The 20,279-nt window shown below is 34.8% G+C and overlaps 1 protein-coding gene across 1 annotated transcript; it reads right to left on the bottom strand.

The window, feature by feature from the left end:
• Window positions 1–307: 307 nt before the first annotated feature.
• Window positions 308–19,724, bottom strand: LOC120626399 (opsin, ultraviolet-sensitive-like). Its single transcript, XM_039893922.1, has 3 exons — window positions 19,165–19,724; window positions 2,087–2,217; window positions 308–1,320 (listed from the first exon to the last, which is right to left on the bottom strand). The coding sequence occupies exons 1-3, from the start codon at window positions 19,722–19,724 to the stop codon at window positions 308–310; spliced, it is 1,704 nt and encodes a 567-aa protein (XP_039749856.1).
• Between the last annotated feature and the right edge of the window lie 555 nt (window positions 19,725–20,279).

Genomic DNA, 20,279 nt, shown 5'->3' with positions numbered 1-20,279 from the left:
TACATAGTGAAATTAATTTTATACTTGTATTTAAAATAATTTATTTATTATAAGTTGGTATGAAGTGGAAATTCATTTTTGAAAATTGTGACTTTTCTATGTTCTCTACCTCCTAATATTTGTATTTAGTAGTTTTTAACTTGGTACCAGTACCTACATCTCATTTCACTCCTAGGTATATATATTTTTTTTGTTTTACTTAGTAGGAAATATAGCAGAGAAACTTATTAAACTTAAGTGCCCACCTAAAAATTATATTTTTTAAATATTTGTTATTTTTCCACTGGCTGGCTATTGCAATGAGTTTTCAAAACGAGCTTTTAGTTAAACGTCGATGAAAACTTCTTTTTTTTGAGAACTCTGGCTTCGAATACCAAGATGGCGGGGGAACAACCTGTTCTTCAAAACTTTTCATGCTTACGCTTCCTTGGGACCTTTGTGACCCTTGTCTTTCGGAAACTCTAGACGATATGGTTTCTATATTATGCATCCGTAAATTCGGGATGTTATATGGAATGTCTTTCATTTCTATCACTTCTACATCAGTTTCGCTAAAGTCTTGACTTTGTCTGTGATTCTTACATGCTTCGGTGCCTACGGTAGTCTTAAATGTTCCATTCATACGTCGAGACTTGTCTCTGAATAGAAGCTTCTGGAGTTCTTTCTTGAATTTGGGATGAGTGATTATATAAATGAAAGGATTAATGCAGGCAGCAGTTTTGCAAAATAGAGCTGGTATCATTGATGTCAGAGGCGTTATTAAGTCTCTTTTTCCAAATATGCCAAGTAATGCGATTACAGCATAAGGCGTCCACGAAACAAAGAATAATGCTATAACAACTATCACAAGGAATGCCAATTTAAGTTCTGCTTTGCGTTTTGTTTGCTCCTTTACGTGCCTTGATGAAAGTCTTTGCTCTTGATTCTTGCTTGACATATTTCTTGTGCCAGAAACAATGCACAGAATTCTCGTATAACAAAAGGATATTATGCATAAAGGGGCAAGCCAGCCGGCGCAAAAAAATACAAAAATAAAATAGCGAGGTGGGATTTCGTCTGTTAGGTAATCAAAGCTACAGCTTGTGAGAAACCCTTCAGGTACATAGTGGCCGTATCCTATATCTAAAGCTGGTATGGTAGAAAAGATTCCGGCGTAGAGCCAGGCACCGACGGCGAATAATCGAGCGCGGATAGCTGTCAGCGCCCTCAGAGGTTCCAGAGGGTGCACTATGGCCCAGTAGCGGTCCAGAGCAATGGCGGTGAGGGTGGCTATAGACGTCGTACCACTTAATCCACCGACGAATCCGTACACCACGCAAGCTAAAATAATAAACATAAACTAAAATTATCTGGTTTATATATCGCTAGTCACTACGTACCCATCTCTCATTCATATACTTAATAAAGAAGGAAGGTGCCATAAAATGGGAAAATCCTTCGCATTTATGAGTCATACAAAGATTTTAGGGAAGGCAGTGCTTTTGTGCATGTATGTAGTGCACGCAACTGCTTATGGTGCACTGGTAAATGCCTCCGTGTGTAAGTATTTAGCTTATGTGCATTGTGCATAGATGTAAATGAATATGGTTTCAGTGAGTATCCGATGAATCAAAGACTGTTCACATGGTTATAATGTCTAAAGTTATAATTTTTAGTTAGCAGGTACGAACATATCGCTGAATTTCCGTCGCTTCCGCAATTGAATTTTTTTAACTAAACTAAGCTATTCAGAAACTGATATTTATTTAGACTTGAGTGTAATAGGTAATATTATGTTAAAGTAACAGATTGAAGCTATGATACAGTAATTTTGTAAAGTGGGTAAATAATTAAACTTTTGTTAACTATAACTATAACAATAAATTTAATAAAATATGTGGAACATACCATATTTTATTAAATTAATTGGAATTTAAAAAAATCTCATTTAATTAATGAATAAGATATTCGTATTTGAGAAATAATAACAATTATATTTGATTCAAAACGAATATTCATGACATTGTGTCGGTGGGCATTTTGATACACTTTAGTCTTGTATAAGACTCCGTCGATGAAAGGTCACGGTGTTTTAATCGTTACTTACCATACTTTCCCAGCGCTGGGCCTAGGTTAAATGAATTGAAAATAAAAATCGGTGTCTTTGCTAACATCAGGAAGTCGCTGAGCGCTAGGTTGGCCACCAGAATATTTCCGGGAGTTCGAAGTGTGCGGCATCTGCAACAATTTATCCAAGTATAGTCCACTTAAAAAATAATGAAAGATGTATAGGCTGGTCCCAAATACGCGCCTTGGCAATGCTCAGGCCTAAGAACAATAAATATAAACAGGTATGCGTTTTGCATCCATCAATCATTGACAAGTAGGTATCTAATTAAGTATTTAATTTCATCCATTCGTTTGCTTCAAGCGAGTTTAGTATGAACAATTTAAAATGTCTCGATTGGAATGTTTCGTTAATGTCATCTGATTGAGATTGGAATTGGACATGTCAGAAGAATAGAAAATGAAATTCTTTGCAGCTAACTGCAATCTACGGTCGCCAAATTGGTTTCCCTTTTATTTCAAACGAACATTTCGTACATATATACAAGGCTACAGTCCATTCACTGTTGTCCTTATAGTATAGGGGACTATATAAGATACGGGAAAAGTTATAGCGAATGATCTGTTGTTGGAAAAGGGATACTAGGACACAACTTATAAAACTATCACTTATACTTTATTTAGAGAAATGAATATAATTTCAAATACACAATACGCATATTTCATTGTTCTTAAAAACTAACCTAAATATATTTACAACAACTATATCACTTGAAATAATAATAATAATAAATAGTACGACATTACACACAGCGCAATCGAGCGATGCGAATATAATACACAGAAATACTTATAATACACAGATAAGCGCTCAGACACTGAAAAAAATTGATTAACATTACACAAAATTTTGCCAGTAGTGGGTATCCAAACCACGGCCACGACTCAGAAAGCAGGGTCGCTGCCCACTGCGCCAATCGGGCGTCAAATCAAGTTTAAGTTCTTATATATAGCGTATAAACGTGTCTATGAGTTATTGTTTTAAATATTTAGATGATATAATCTAAATATTCTGTAGTTCTCTATCTAGAAGATGGCGGTGTTGTCTTCGCCGCTAGATTTTGCTACGTCACAGCTACGGTAACCGATATGCTACGGTTACGCTACGAATACGAAATAGCTACGACTATGATAAGGCATCCCAACGCCAAACTACTAAGCGCGAAAACCACTAGGCCAAAAATGTAACCACTAGGCCAAACTAAAGAAGAATCACATAAATCCCAGCGTAGTCGGTGTACATACATAAATAATACCAACAGAATTGAGAACCTTCTGCTTTTTGAAGTCGGTTAAAAAAAGAGATGACCTTAAGTAAAAGTAAATTTACTGTTTTGTATGGGCGGTACTAAAGACTTGATTTTTTTTTGAATTCCTCACTTATTGCTAAGTGATGAGGCAATTTAAGATGGTAGCGGGCTAACTTGCTAGGAGGATGACAGTTATATAACCCAAACCCCTCCAAACAGCAGCAAACGAACCCACAGCAGCGCCCTGTGTTATATTACTACCATCTCCTACGATCACAAATCTGGCGCTTTGATTATTTATGGGCATACCTTGGAGAGGCCTTTAGTCCGTGTACACGGTTTGTATGTTCTTAAGTCTGTGGTTCGTAAGTACAAATTATATATTATATTTATATTGTGTAGATAAAGATACAAACCTAAAGAAAGTACCCATAAAGACTGTTCCTGTTAAAAAATAAGCCAACTTTAGGAGATATAATGTCTTTTGAGGTAACATCATCGTAATATTTTTAATCTTGATAAAATCTTTTTTATCCTGTTTACGTTACTCGTAGGGGAAAGTCCTTCAGTGGAAATGGACTGAATAATAAACTGGTGGAAGGTATGTAAATGGGGTTGGTGTAACTAAAAGCAAAGTCACGTTCGCACGTTTAAGTCAACTGCAGAATAGTGTTTTTTCTTGGAGTAAACACAAAAAAAATCACTATTCTTGTCGTGTAGTGACTTAGGCACCAACGCTACGATCGAATGGTGGATCTTATAGGATTACTTTGTTGGTCGGTCTGTCCGTTCATCTCTGTGTAAAGACTCTATTTCTCAGTCACGGCTTAAGGTATAAAGTTGAAACGTATTCTGAATACATAAAGTCAGTGATCACGACGATTTAAAATTTTAGTTTAACACAATAAAAGATACAGTCTTTCGAGGTTCATTGCGAATAGTTTTTTTGAGAGTTCTGACTAAAGATGCCAATTTAGGCTATTATAATTGGAACCAGAGAATTTAAATTATTTTTAATCATTCGAACGGTATTTTAATGAAAAAAAATAATACAGGTGTGATATCGTTTTCAAACCTGCATTAAATGTAATAATTTAAATTTTAAAGTAACTTTACAAATAAAATAAGTTTTTTAAATTTATGTACCTGAAGCTATGATGACGAAGATTGATATGTGAGGTTATCTCTCTATAAGAAATCTTTTCCAGCCACCCTAAGATGAATTTATAAAGTGGTATACGTGAAATAAAGGTACAATATAGTAATTAATGATAACTACTAAAAATATACATACAATAAATCTACATAATAACTAGATTCCACATACTAATAAATAAGTCATTTGAAAATAAATTACAAAGATATTGTATTATATACGTAATACATATTAATGAAGTAATAATTATTAATATATATAACTGAGACTTTACTGGTACTTTGATTCAAGGAAGCTTTTAGTGAAATATATTAATGATATAGCACAGCATATAACCCGAGGATAGCTCTCTGCATCAGGCGTGGGAGAAAGCAATGCTCGGAATATCTCTTCGTGGAAATTAGGAAAACTCAAAGCGATAGGTCATATTCTAAATTGATGAAGTATCCCTGATGTTTGTTCTAATCGACTATTTTGTATGACCTCGATCATAGGATAGAGGTCAAGTAAAATCGGTCTTAAATAAAATGTCAAATGACGTCGATGCCTCGTTTTAAATACTAAGTATATTCCGGGGATTGGGTAATATATTTTGGTGACCGGTGTTGGTCACTGAAAACTGTCTTCCTTTGACTATCTATTCATGATTGTGATTTAATGCATTTTAACCATTTAGTGTTTACGTTCTAGTGAATACGCTCCAGTTCCAGAAACGAAAATATTATTTCTATTTCTTATGAATATTATTTCAGAGTTTTTTCTAACTGATCTTAGAGAATCTTTATTTTATCACTGCCCCACTTCTATAAACTATAAATACATCTCTAATGAATAGAACGTTTTTAAAAGAAATCACACAATTTGATTATCTGATTTTGTTTAAAATACTCCGTACGTATGTAGGCATGTATTTTCCTAGAAAGGTACAAATAATTTCACTTTCCAACGATTTTAAGCGGCCGAGGGGCCGCGTCTGAATACCAGCACTCACCACTAATGTGTGTTTTATAAGCAATTAAAATATAACTTGCTTCAACGGTGAAGGAAAATCATTGTGTAGAAACCTGCATGCCTGAGAGTTTTACATCAAGTTCTCAAAGGTCTGTGTCGACAAATGCGTACTGGGCCAGCGTGGTGGATTAGCCTTAACTCCTTCTCATTGTAAGAGAAGACCCGTGCCCTGTAGTGGGACGGTAATGGATATAATGATGATAATTTCACAAAAATACTTTCTATCGTGGGGTCAGAGGAGCGTGACTTTCTGAGTAGCTTAGATAGAAACACGGTTTTTTCTAACGTATCTAGTAATATTCTTTAGTGTAGTTTGTTTAAAAAAAGTGTTTGATAAAGTAAATAAAAAAAACACAATAAAAGATTTTCTTTATGTATGTACTTATGTTTTTATTATTTTCTTAACCTTCAGAAAATAAACTTTACACTAAAAAGTAACACAAAGATTGTTTAGATTACAAGTAACAAAAAAAACCGAACAAAGAAAAAAAAAGTAACCGTCCTTATTTATGGCAATGAAATGCTTACGAAAGACTGATCCACAAAATGGAGGTCACTTATCGAGTTACGGAGAGGGCTATAATGGGAGTTTCCTTTTAGGATAGAATTAGAAACGAAGAGATCCGCAGGAGAACCAAAGTCACTGACATAGCCCAAACTATCAGCAATTGGCAGGCCATGCTTGTCGTAGGTGCGATGGCCGTTGGATCAGAACTATTCTAGAGTGCAGATCACGAACAAGCAAGCGTAGTGTGGGACGTCCTCCAGCACGATGGACCGACGTCTTAAGATTGAAGGTTGACCGGGGTGGTGGCGCTTCTTGGGAAAGGCCTACGTTCGGCAGTGGACGTACAGTACGATTCAAACTTAAATGCGTCTGCGTGAAGTTAGCAGACGTGCGCTGCTATCCTCCCCGCTACACCGGACACCCAAAATGTGTGTGCTGCGCAACATCGTGCGCAAATTTCAGGGGCGCATTTATTTTGAATCGTACTGGACGCAGGCTGATAAGATAATGAATGATGAAAAATAACAGTTACGCAAAAAATTGAAAAAAAAGTCACGTAATTCTTTATCCCACGAAAAATGGCAGATGAAGTAGCAGACGGGAACTGTTAACCTAACACAATTATTTATTATTTTAGTAATGACTTATATTATTCCATGTTATTATTACCATAGAATATATAGGTAGATAGGTAGGTACATACCAATTATTGTTACAAACTCAAACCATTTGACAGGAGCAATTAAAGCGAAAGCATTGAGTTACAATCAGCACAGACATGTCACTCAATTTAACCGCAGCAATTAATCAATTAGCGTAATTATATGGTAACTACCGATAATTGCTGCGGTTTATGAAATACCATTAATATGGTATTTCATAACCTAATGGTTGGAATACAATCCTAGTGGATGTGGTATCTATGATGGATGTGGTATCTATGATGGATGTGGTAACAAGCGTGGGTATTTACATGGTTAGCTTTAGTGCGGCTTTAAAATTGTTAAAAATATTTGTATTAGTTAATACTAGCTGTACCCTGCGGTCTCACTCGCGTAAACTACTGGACGTAGCGTACAGCTAAGTAGTCTACAACCTTTCTTAATAAATGAGCTACGTAAAGTTTTTTCAATCGTGCTGGCAGTTCCAAATATACAAACATACTACTTATTCAGTTTTATGGAATTAAGTACCTACAAACAAAAAAAAAGTATACGTTACTATTGTTCAGATCTAAATAACAGGCAACGCATACAATGTTATATATTACATGATAACATGAGGTTAATATTTGTAAACAATTTTTTTTCACTACATCGATTTTCCGTATTTTCTAACCGTTTAAACCTTCCCTGGACCTCCATGAATATTTTATCAAATTTTAATTTTTTAACATGTATATTTTATTGTAAAATGTGGCAAATCAGTCCAGCCTTTCTTGAGTTTTAGTCAGCAATTCATTTATATATAAATTCATTTACATATATATAAATGAATTGCTTTTATAAATATAAATGAATTGATGTTACCATATATTTATTTATTATCTATATATAAATAAATGCGAACGTTTATACGTTTTATCTTTTTCAAGCAGCAATAGAATAATGGAGAGTTAAATACCGGAGAGTGAATCGGTCGGTGAAATTGATCATTGTCATAGAAAAAATTCTACTGCTTTAATTTACTCTTTTAAGGTATCTTGATACCTGTATAGTAACACCTGAATCTTTGGGATATGCTTCAGCCGAGGCCAGACAAAATATCTCTAAAGATATGTTAAGGAATTTCAAACCTTTTGCATTGGTCTTGTTGATTTGTTTCCCCCACCGCAAAGAAAAATCCTGCAGCCCCAACACAGTATAATTAATTAAGGAGGATTTTGCTTCCACTAAATAAAACATATTGTCTTTCTTTTAGCAGGTAGGTACGTAATATTAAGCCTAGTATAACCAAAATTTACCCATTGTATCTCATTTCAAATGTTTTTTAAAACAAATACCACTTTTCAACTTAGATGCAATTTTGTTATGTGATCTTCAATTACATGTTAATTTATATACTTAATTACTAAAATCGATTTTGAAAGAGTGTATCTCATTTGAAATGTTGTTTAAAACACATCCCACATTTCAACTTAGATGCAATTTTGTTATGTGATCTTCAATTGAATGTTATTTTATAAACTTAATTACTAAAAACAATTTCGAATAAGGAAAGGACACAATAATTATATGTGACTGGGTTTCAAATTGCGCCTACGTTCATTAAACAAAAACAATTAAGGAAATGGAAAAGATCTTAAGGGATTGGGGTTCAACCCTTTCATTCATTTTGCGTTAAGTGCGTGTGAACACATTTTACACATTTTATACACGAAAATATTTATTATATTGTATTTATTTCTTTAGTCCCAAAGTTTAAAACAAATGTGAATAAGGACAGGACGTGCACAAGGACAAGTTATCGTAAAGAGGTTGCTTCCAGGAGCCCTCGAATATGAGAACAATTGAACGGGTAAATGTTGAGTAGATGGCTACTTAGAAAAATAACTGACTAATAGTATTAACTGCTTGTTAAAAATACATATATATGATTCATAAAATGTTTCACAGATATAATACAGATGTAAAATAATTGTAAGTTTTATAGTGTAATAGTTAAAAAAACACGCAACTTTAAGTATCTTACCATCGATTTTCTTACTAACAACGAATCTCTTTTGGACATAATAGGTGTTGATCTTATTATTCAATTTTACCGATTATTCGTAATGATTATTAATATCCATTTCGTGCCAAATTTAAAACACGTAGTAATTTTTTAGGTTTTAGAGACCGAAGATTGCTACTGAGATGAAACAGTGTAGAGGTTGTAATGAGAAGGTTTAACAGGAAGTATTGTCACTTGAGCTAAAAAACAACCGTGAGTCTCTATACATTACAAATTGAACTAAAACCTGTAGGTAGCCTTCTTATAAATACGCCAACGAAGACTGCGATGTGGTTTAAAATAAATTATCATTGCGCGACTTTTTTGAAATGTTGGGATCGTTGGGAGTTTTAGGCCCTTACGGATGTCAAGTTTGCGCACGAATCAAGGGCAGCTGGTAAGTTAAGCATGAAACGGTTTTGGAGTGCCTGGAATAGCTGTACCGTGGTTTGCGAATGTTCGCTGACTGTATATTGATCGGGTAAGAGTTTTATAAAGTGTCATTAAGTATTGTAGGTATCATTTAAAAAGAGAGCAACCTTTGCATTGTTCAGTTTATATAGTATATACTTTAGCTTACAATTACATGCGAACGAACGCTATTAACGACATCATCATATAAATAAATAAAAAAATCATATCATCCAATGGATATCCACTGCTGGCCAGAGACCTTTTGTAGGTTTAGCGGCTCGTTGCAGTAATGCTATTATATCCGTTAGTTAATTAATATTAATTTAGTCTATTATTGCTAATTTAGTACATTTGCATGTTGCCCGATGCGCAGTAAGGCTTCAGCAAAGCAGCTTTGTGAAATTTCTGGCATGCTTAAAATAATGTTATATTATAGTTCAAAAGATTACGCAAAATATTATTAGATCATGGCTCTTTACATTGTCAAATTGACAATGTGAGTTAGTGATAACAAAATGAAGTCTAAGTTTTTTGCGGGCTTCTTGTTAAACAAGAGCGCGTTTGAAGCCCTAGTATTATTTATAAGTTTACGAATATAGTTATTACCAAGTACTTACCTAGTATCATGTTAAAACATATATTATAATACATACACAATAAAATTGCCATTTAAATCTGGGCCCATGATATAAATATGATGAGATGTGGAGGACAAAGAAAACCATTATTATAGAGAAGGCAGAGTGTCGCAGCACTGTGATGGTTGATAGACTCCCAACGAGGTGGAGATAAGAGATAAAACGAGTCGCAGGGACATCCTTTTAATAGTCCTATGTCCATCAGTTGACCTGTGGTTGAAATGATAATGATGATAATGTTAAAAAAAAAAACAAAATGCATGTACTAAAATAACTACATATTTTAATACTAGTTATCTTATGAAACTTCCATTAGTTATACATGAATACATACAGATGAAGTGGGGGAAGGTACCAGCCTATATAAAATATTGGATTGTCCATTATGCTAGGAAAAAATAATACTGCCTGGTAAAATATGTTGTTTTAAGTTTACAATTTCTTGTAATTCTTCGAAAAGTTATAATGTTCAAATAAAAGTTTACTTTTACTTTTAAATTAGAATCCACAAACACGTTAAAAGTTTGTATGAGAAAATTTTACTAACCTACTGTTTAATTGGTATTTAATAAAATACTTTAAAATACTTTAATTGGTATTTAATCACAGCTTTGTGAAGCATAGTTAAATTTTGACTTTATTGATTCTAACATCTCTTTAATATTTTTAACTCCAGACGCAAAACGACATGTGTGTGTGTGTGTGTGTCTCTTTCTGTCTGTGGCAACGTATATCCCAAGCAAATGAACCAATGTGGATTTTGCTTGAAAGCTGAATTAATCGGGAGTGTTCTTAGACATGTTTCTGAAAATCGGTTTAAAATGGTGGATTACATATTATTTCACAACTCTAAAAGGGTGTTAAATACTGCTATTACTGATTTATATATTTTAAGGAGTGTTTCAACTGGATTCTATGAAATTTTGCTGACTGAAAACTACATTCATATTAAAAATGCTAAAGTGTACTCTGTCAGTTAGTAGCTTTCCAAAATATGAATCACTAAACCGATCTAAAAGAAATTTGCCTGAAGCTTGCTTCTTGGAAGAGCTACCGCGGCAGTAAAGTTTTTGATCTCACTTTTTTCTATTTGACTGATCAGATATTCTTCACGGACGAAGTCAGACGATCGCTTTCAATATCGGCTTAGTACTAGTCGGTATAGTGTATGCGTCAAATATATAACTCGTATAAGAGGAGGATTTTTGCCGTTTTATGCAATTTTCCTGCACTATGCATACCCTGATAAGAAACACCGTGGACGCCACTGGTTTAATATATGGTTAGAATAACATGATTCACTTGGAAATCCGAAGTAACCGACCACACGAGTTTTTGCTATGTCTGGAGTTTATGTTCACTTAATTAATATTTTGTTCCCGCTTCCCGCATAATATGTTGTTAACAAGCCAAGTATTACAATAAAAATTGATTGGATCATAACCGAATGGATGAAGCTGTATTGCTTGTTATCCAACTGCCGTTATACTTTTACTATTAAAGGAACATTTTGCCGTTATGGTACGGTACGGGAAATGTACATAAGTCTAATTATAGTATGCTAATGTACATAAACACATTAGTACAAAGGTAAAAAAAAAATCTTATTTATTTGACGCCTCTCTTTGCGCAGCAGTTCTTCGATTTCCGGCAGGGGCACTATATATAAATATAATTTTTTTTTGTTTTCGATTTTATTTAAATTTTTTTAATATGTAACTATTTATAAGCTCACTACTTAAATAATATTGCACGCCTGAAATGGCAAACTGTAATCCCCAAACTTTTAGCTCATAAGACTATTATATGTACAGTTTATGCAATAAATGAATTATGGGAATGAATAATTTCTGAAAGTTATTACCCTAACGACAAAGACGTGTCGCTAAACGGTTTAGCGTTCAGGAACGATGTCGCGTAGAAACTGGTCAGGGATATGGGTTTTAATATAACCGCTATAATCTCTAACAAGTAACAGCTTAGCCCGCTACCATTTTAGACTGCATCATTACCACCAGGAGATCCTAGTTAAGGGCTAACTTGTAATGGAACACAAAAAAATCTATGTTAGGTATTATATTTCAAAAGTAATATGTAATAATCTTTAAAATTACAAAAATCCTGTGTATTATTTATGTTTGCAAGTTACGTTGTTGGTACTAATATTTATTCAGTTTCTGTTACCTGGACGTTGAGTAAACGTTAACTAAACAAGTTTAATTACCTTCCAAACTTTTTTTTTGATGACCTCCCTGGCGCAATGGTGAGGGCTATGAATTTAATTAGGTGGTCCCGGTTCGATTCCTGGTATTAGCAATTTGGGAATTTATTATTTCTGAATTTTCTCTGGTCTGGTCTGTTTTGCTTTGGCCGGGGCTGGTTAAATTAATTAAAAGTCGTGCCGCTAAGCGATTTAGTGTTCCAGTGCGATGTCGCCTAGAAACCGGTTAGCCCGCTACCATCTTCAACTGCATCCTCACTTACCACCAGGTGAGATTGTAGTCAAGGGCTAACTTGTAGTGCTATAAAAAAAATGTAATATATGATAAGTGCAAAATAATACTATTAAATTTTAATCCTATCTATTTATTTTTTTCGCCATTTATGTCGTTTAGTAATCATCAAATAAAAAGTGGTTATAGTAATATTTATTATTTACTTTCCATTTTGTTATAATGAACATGACATTTTGAAAAAGAACTCGTCAATTGTAGTTTGACAGATAAATACTCTACCGCTATAATGCTGAATACAATGAGCAGAGAATATGACTGTCAACACAATATTTATATCATTCACGGAAACATCGATATTGCTATTTTCCTGTAGTAACAGCGCATTCGCGCAGAATCTGTTGTTTCGATATCGATATTGGGTCGCCTTCGAAGGTCTATGTGGGGCATCAAGTAAACAGTTTGATATATTTCACACCATTAGTGAAAGTTAATCAAACATACCTATAAAAATACCTCTGACAGTGGGATATCGGTTGGTGCCAGAATCGAAGTTGATTTTCCACCATGATGATATTCAAATACCGACCAATGCTTGTTCACGATCTCATCTCATCCCAACAACTCATTACCACTAGAGGGCCCACTAGAGGCCACAAGTCTCCTGCCAAAATAAAAATGGTTTAGGCCGTAGTCCACCGCACTGGCTTAGTACCATTTGGTGGGCTTTACACTTTAAGCTTTTAAGAACATTATGGATAGCTCTCAGGCATGCAGTTTTCCTCATGATGTTTTCCTTTACCGTTGAAGCCTTTACCGTGCCTTTGCACGCTCTATTTTATTTTTCCAAGTCTCTTCTGTATTTGTGTTTAATTTGAATAAAATATGTGTGTGCAATAAATACTTCAAACAAAGAAAACAAGTGATATTTTAATTACTAAACAAGCACATAACTTAGAAAAGTTAGAGGTGCATGTTGGAATTCGAAGTCGGCGCCCCGAAAGTGAAGCCGAAGTCCTAACCACTAGGCTATGACCGCTTGTATCTTTTTGTTCATACGTCTAACTAATTACCTGTTGTCCAGACGGACGGACAGAAGCAACATATGCAAGTGAATTTGTAGGTGTTCCATTATCGTAGTCTAACTGCAAGTAGAGTATTCCGTATTATTCAAATAACATGCAATAAGTATACTGCATGTAATTTGCATAATACTGAAGAACTTAGCGAGATTAAAAAAAAAAATGTTAGCGGTTGCCCACCTGGCTGATACCTACGCTTCGCCATAAACATATTGTGACGTCACTACAACATTCTTTAATATAGAATTGCTTTCATAGTACTATTTTGCTTTATATAATAATACTTGTCTAAATATTTAATGTTTCTCCAAATAAAATAATAACTACATATTATGTAAAATAAAATACCTAAACTATCGTAAAATATTATTATTGGTTCGTTTTGTTGTCAACTTTGTAAACGTTACCTGAGCCGTATAAAAGTAGAAGCATTACCTTTTTAAGCATTTATTCTGTATCAAGTTTTTGTAGGGAGAAACTCTGCTCGATTATATGTCAAATGTAATAAGTGAAAGCTAGATTTATTCTAAGTCCTATCCACACGTTCTCCAACATAAGTTTGTTCTTTATGTATTAAAAATTAGACACAAGTGCGGAAAAGCGAATGTTTTAGCGTTTTATTTATAGAAGCTTACTTTTGTTTTTCTGAAATGCCGTCCATGTTATGGTCCGTATTTACTGTAATATATAGTATTTTTTGTTTTACTTAGCACTGACTTAAAAATGTTGTAGAAATTATTTATTTCTTGCTTTCTAGTTGATATTAAATTTATCAGTAAAGTCGTTTTTTATATCCAAATTTTTTTTCTTTATTTATAGTGGTCAGGTTTTGCTACAGTTACAGTAGCGCAGGATTTTGCGTGCAGCGTTAATAATGAGCATGCTGTTGAGAAGTTCCCATTCCAGCCCTATCTGGAGGAGCTGGAATGGTGTACATAAGGCAAGGCATAAGGCTAAGGCATAAAGGTGGGTGGCCTAGGCTGTGATAATAAGGACTAACATACGAGTAGAATAAGTTATTGTTACTAAGACACAAAGTTTACTAACATAGTTTAATAAGTAAATTGTTACCAACAAAATATGTATGAACGGTGGTCTGAAATAATAACTTTATTGTTATAACTATTTAATATGAAAGTTCTGAGGTAACAAACATAAAAAATAGATAAAACCCTTCTGTTTTTAAGTCTGTTAAAAATGTGTATCTTCGAACAAAAGATGATCAAGGAAAACGAGAGAATAAATATTGGATTTATATAAAATACTGACGTAGTTTTACTTAGTAGGTAAATTTCTTGTCGAAAGGATGCTTCTAAAGATTTATCGTTCTTGTAGCAAAGGATTATTAATTTGGAGCCTGTAATGTATTTTATAGGGTAACCTACTGTTAAGAATTGATACTTAACAGTAATAATCGAACTCAAAGTTTCTATAACGCTTAGTTATATAAAATAATCCGCTTATAAAGTAAACTTTGACAATCTCCTAATCAGATTACCAAAACTGCGATTTGTTAACAAGAGGATTAATGGAATTAATATTATCAAAATGGTCATTTGATTTTGTTAAACAGTTAGCTTGCGGTTAACTGTCATTTAATAATAGTACTTGTTTGTCTCATATAATTAAAATTGTATCGCTATTTTGATAGGTTTTTGATTTTATTAGCCTCACAGAAAGTTTGTGCTAGAGTTGATATTGTCAAATCGTTGAATTAATTGATAAAATTAATAAATAGATAATAACTTTATTTTTACAGCTATCATCATGAAGTCAAATTGCGTCAATACAAAAAAAACTATGGTAGGCTACTACTTTTCTATCAACTAGAGCAGCAGTGTTTTTTTAATAATAATAATTGGCTCAAGCCTACCTGATGGTGAGTGGAAAACCGTTTACGTTACGTTTACCGGCTTACTGACGATAGTTGAACGTGACAACGTCGTAAGAAAATACTGATGGAATGATTGCATTTTTCAAAAGAAAATTTTAATTTCATATCGTTACTATAAACAATTGACACCACATTCACTTTTCACTGCACTTCATCCTTGCCGAAAACATGTAAATGTATTATTGTATAGAAGCTGTCCAAGTAGGAGAGAGACAGACGTCGAACGCGGAGGCTGACTGTGCCTCTTTGTCACTCGTTCCGCGCTCTCGCTTGCACTTCAAGCCTTGAATGGAACGCCTCAGAGCGAGGTAACGCCGCATACGTCATGTTTTGCATGCGTGCAGCAGGCTCCATCGAATTATAAGACGTTGTCACGTCAAAACACAGCAACACAACACAGGTCATGGAATGAATACGTCCTTAAATTGCTATTTTCCATAAGCCAAGACAAGTTTGAGTCGGGTAGATTTGGGGTTGTGAGTTAGTTGACAAACTATCAAAATGATAATTGAGCCTGCATTGAAATTATAAGTTTTTTGTGAGGCATCAATTTAAAGCACTTTTTTATGCAAGGGTGCGAGGGTGCTATTGCCTTCGAACCCGTCTGGTAGTAAGAGATGATGAAGTCTAAAATGGTAGGGGGCTAAACTGTTTTGGCTATGGCACTCTCAATCAGTTTATACGCGGCATCGTACCGGAACCCTAAATCGTTTTTTTGTCCCACTTTGGGTGCTACTCCTAGGGTGTTAACCAGCCACGGCCCAAGCCTCCCAACCCGTGGCGTGTATAGTGGGTATGCACAGGGTATGCAGATGATATAAAATGAAGAAAATCTCCAGTATGAGTTATAAATACTTGAGGGTAGTCTTTTTATAACTCTTACAATGCCTATCCTTAAGTTTTTTATAACTCGTACTGGCGATTTTCTTCATTTTATATCGTCTGCATACCCTGGGCATACCTTCTATGCGCGCCACTGCGAGTCCCACCGGACCAGACCAGATAAAATTTGGAAATTTTAAATTCCCAAATTAATCCGCTAGGGATTGAATTCGGGAACTCTACTTATAAAACAACAACGTTCACCAATGCGTCCAGAAGGCCATTAACTCTCAAAAACAAACAAAATGTCATAAAAATAATAAATTCTACAGTATACTCTGTCTGTACTTAATATTTGACGAGTGGGAGCGTAGTATTTGAGCTCAAACCATCGTTTCAAGCATCATTGAAAAAGGTGTTTTAAAAGATCTCAATGACACAATTGAGGTTTCTTTCAGCACATTTTTCCATTTGTGTAAAACATACCTATACTTATAAAATACATACACAAAAGTATTTAATGTACTAGCCTACGCTACCGGTTCCTCTTCATTAATTTTGATAACTAATCAAATCTGAAGTTGGTTTGTTTGTATGAACGCGCTAATCTCTGAAATTACCAGTTTTTTCGCGTTTGGTAGCCCAATTCTACAAACGCCACGACCTTAAGGAGTCCAGAACGGCGATACGATATGGTGGGTCGTGGAGTGAATAAAAATTATCAGAAGCTCAACGATGATGGGAGTGATAAAATAAAGAGGAAATGACAATGTGTTATTTCTGATAAAGAATTTGCAGTACCAGCCCGGACTTTTTCGGTTCCAACCCCCGTGCTTCAGAGAGTTTTTTTTTATTTATGTTTATAGACGAGCGCTTTACTGCAATCACACCTGATGGTAAATGATGCCGCTGCCTAAGGTTGAGCGCGCTTGCCTAGAAAATGCCTATTTACTCTCGATTTAAAGGTACTCATATTATAGGTACTAGGGGAAATGGAAGCTGAAAGGGCATTCCAGATCCTTGCGGTGCGAATCAGAAACGAAAATGCAAAGCGCTTCGTGGTTGATATAGCCACGTAGGTATGCAGATCCTTAAGTTGGCTCGCAGTTTGATAGTAAAATATAGTTCATATTCGATGTATTGTCCTAAGTTGAGGTTGGAAATATATATACACCTAGAAGCTCTATGCTCTAAAACCGCTTCTTCGGATGACGATTAGTATGATCCAAAGCAAATTAAGCGATGATGGATGGATGATGATGGATGGATGGATGATGCGAATGTTTTAAGGCATCGTCCGGATACAATAATGCGACGAGGATTGACGATTCCATCTCGTTCTCGGTGGAATAAACTGGTAATACATCGAGAAGGAAGTCGTTGGAGTTTCAGATTCTATTACGTTGTTGTGCCCTCCTCGGCCAGAAGCTGGGTACGCCCATGTATAGGATAATTGATTAATATATTACACAATATTTTAAAGTTTGTGACATAAAGCAGTTTGGAGATATACCCTGGGACAAAATCTCTCAAACTAAGAGTGCGAGATATAGTTTCTTTAACTTTGATCGTCGTCACGTGGGACCCTCTTAAGGTTGATGTAAGTAAATATAGCTTTGTAAATATATCACTTTTATATTCTGCTTAAAAGTTGTTTGCTAAACTAAAAATTATTTGAAGCAACTTTGTTGTGCGTCACATAACTATAATCTGTGATCTAGCTCCACCCTGTCATTGTGAGGTAAAGTTTTTAACCCCCGACGCACAAACGACGCGGTGTTATAAGTTTCGATTTTGTATCTGTGGGTGTGTGTCTGTCTGTGGCATCGTATTTTCGGAACGGATGAACCGATTGTTATTTTGTTTTTTTTTATTGAGAGGTGATTTAGTCGGGAGTTCTTAGCTGTTTGATGCAAATCGGTCCAAGAAAGCCACAACCTCAAAATGGCGGATTACAATTTTTTTATTCACAAATCTTTATGGTTCAAATAAAAGAGCTTGACCCGCAGAATACAATAAACTATAACAATTTTCAAAACGAAAGTAGTGGCCACCACACATATAGGTATCAAATAAAACGGACTTGACTAGTAGAATAATGTACGGTAACTTTTTTATTTACTTATATGATAAGATATAGTTCTTCCGCGATTGCAAAATAGCCTGACGTAAACGAAACATGTTGATATTTTTATTAACAGTTCGAGATATTTGTAAAGTATCCAGTCAATAATTAAAGCGGCCAATTCCTCCTACGCAATTTGAAAAACATGAATGTTTTGTTGTAACAGGTAGAAAAAACTGTCTCTCAGACTAGAATATTTTCTGGTCTCTTTCATGTCACCTACGCACGATACAAATCATCAAGCGCGTCGTGAAATTAAAACTTTGTCTTATTTTTACGCTAGGTCTCCCAGTTCCTTGCATGTGCTATGTTTGTATGTATGTTTTGTAAGACGTGCAGACTGGCCCAATATTTTTTATCTAATTCGGAATGCAATTTAATTGTTATAGTGTTTATACATTACTGGATTCTGTGCAGAATTTATATTTATATTCTTCACTTCGTCCACGCTTTGGGTTTTTAAAAATATTTGAGGATGCTAAAAAGAAAATTATAATTTTTTTTGACAAAAAGTGTTTTTTTCTTTGGGGTGGACTACCCTTGTCTTACCCTTATGGCAGCCGATTCTCAGATTTAACGAAAAATATAAAATGACATGAGAATTTTTTATATTAGTTTTTTTTACATTTTCTCGGACCTTTAAAAGTTCTTTAATGTAAATTTAATTAAAAGGTGGACTTCTATCATAGTTCATGCATAACTGCATACAGATCAAGTTAATAAACATTAAACGCGTGTCATTAAAATTCGCTTAAGTGCAGTAATACGGTCAGCGTACTTTTACGTTGAATGAACTATGTAGGTACCCATTAATTCTTGCTTCACTCCCAGGGTTTAGCATAATTATAAGAACGAATGAATTATTGCATGCACTTTTATCGTACATCGCATAGAAAAAATACACGCATACATACAATAGAGCAAGTTAGCTAGAGCGTATAACTCGGTGGCCTGATGCAAGGTATAAGCTCGTAGGTAAGTTCGTGTACTCACCTAAAGTACATAAAGACGACCATAAAATTCCCGAAGATGCCAGCTACTCCCAACACTATATAGAGAGCTCCCAGTGCGCGATACACCAGAGGGTCCGGGGGTGGAAAGCGCAACCAGTGGGGGTTTATGTTCTGAAGGTAGTCGTCCGTAAATAGTCCATACTGACGCCACAGGTATATAGGCCATCGCTCCTTAAATCTCCGGATTAACACAGACTCTGTTGGCTTATTTACGATTTCTCCGTCATTAGAACTTTTGCCGCGTATGACATACCCAACGTCAAAGTCCACTGCATTCCTCTTCAGTCTCAACTTGACAGACTTGGATACGATATCATACACTCTTTTACGCTTTTTCCACATTTTTAAATTGAAACAACGCCACAAAATCTCACTGTTACATTTGTAAGAATCAAAACAAATGAAATAGTTGACGACACTTTTTTTCAAGTTGCCTTTAATTGAATCTACTTCACTTTTCACCTCCGGTAATGTGTCAACGTTTTTACACTTTATCTCCATCAAGAATATTATGACTATAATTTTAGTAGCGGGTGTCATTTTTTGGTGCCAATTCCCGACGTGACTGAAAAGTTACTTCGAGCGGGGAGCACGGGCGCTCGGATCGCTTCCCGTGGCGAAATGTTATTCCCGAGCGTATCTGTCATCCCGAACTGTTTTGGTACATGCGCTGAACTATTTTTGTTTTGTTTTATCACTAGAGACATTTGGTCCAGGATTGAGGAAACACTATTTCAACTTAACGTTATTTAAATTGAAAAATAACTAGGTACCAACATGATTTTAGTGCTTGTGTTTTGCTTTGAATTAAGACTTCTTCCTGTGTTCATAACTTTAACCTTTTATACGATTCATCATCTATCGACTTACGAATGTGTTATAGTCGTGTGTTAACATTGAAGTATTATATATACATTAAATATACGTTTTATTTTATACCTACGTAGACATTTAATAGTCGTTTGTTATAATTTATTATTTAACTACAGGTTACGACTACAATTGTACACAAAAGTTGCGGAGTTTTAGATAGAGGATGAGGAAGTTTTAGACGGTAGCGGGCTGACCTATTAGTATTACGGCAATTATATTAAA

This window comes from Pararge aegeria, chromosome 9, assembly GCF_905163445.1.
Source record: "Pararge aegeria chromosome 9, ilParAegt1.1, whole genome shotgun sequence".
NCBI classification, from domain to species: Eukaryota; Metazoa; Arthropoda; class Insecta; order Lepidoptera; family Nymphalidae; genus Pararge; species Pararge aegeria.
Note: the sequence above shows the minus strand (reverse complement) of the source record. Positions and strands in the feature narration are given on the sequence as shown.

Coding starts and splice junctions, on each gene's coding strand:
- LOC120626399 (XM_039893922.1), bottom strand. CDS start 19,724: ATGACACCCGCTACTAAAATTATAGTCATAATATTCTTGATGGAGATA. Junction 2,218..19,164: donor GTCGTCTTTATGTACTTTAG/GTGAGTACACGA, acceptor AAATTGTTGCAG/ATGCCGCACACTTCGAACTC. Junction 1,321..2,086: donor CCCAGCGCTGGGAAAGTATG/GTAAGTAACGAT, acceptor TTATTATTTTAG/CTTGCGTGGTGTACGGATTC.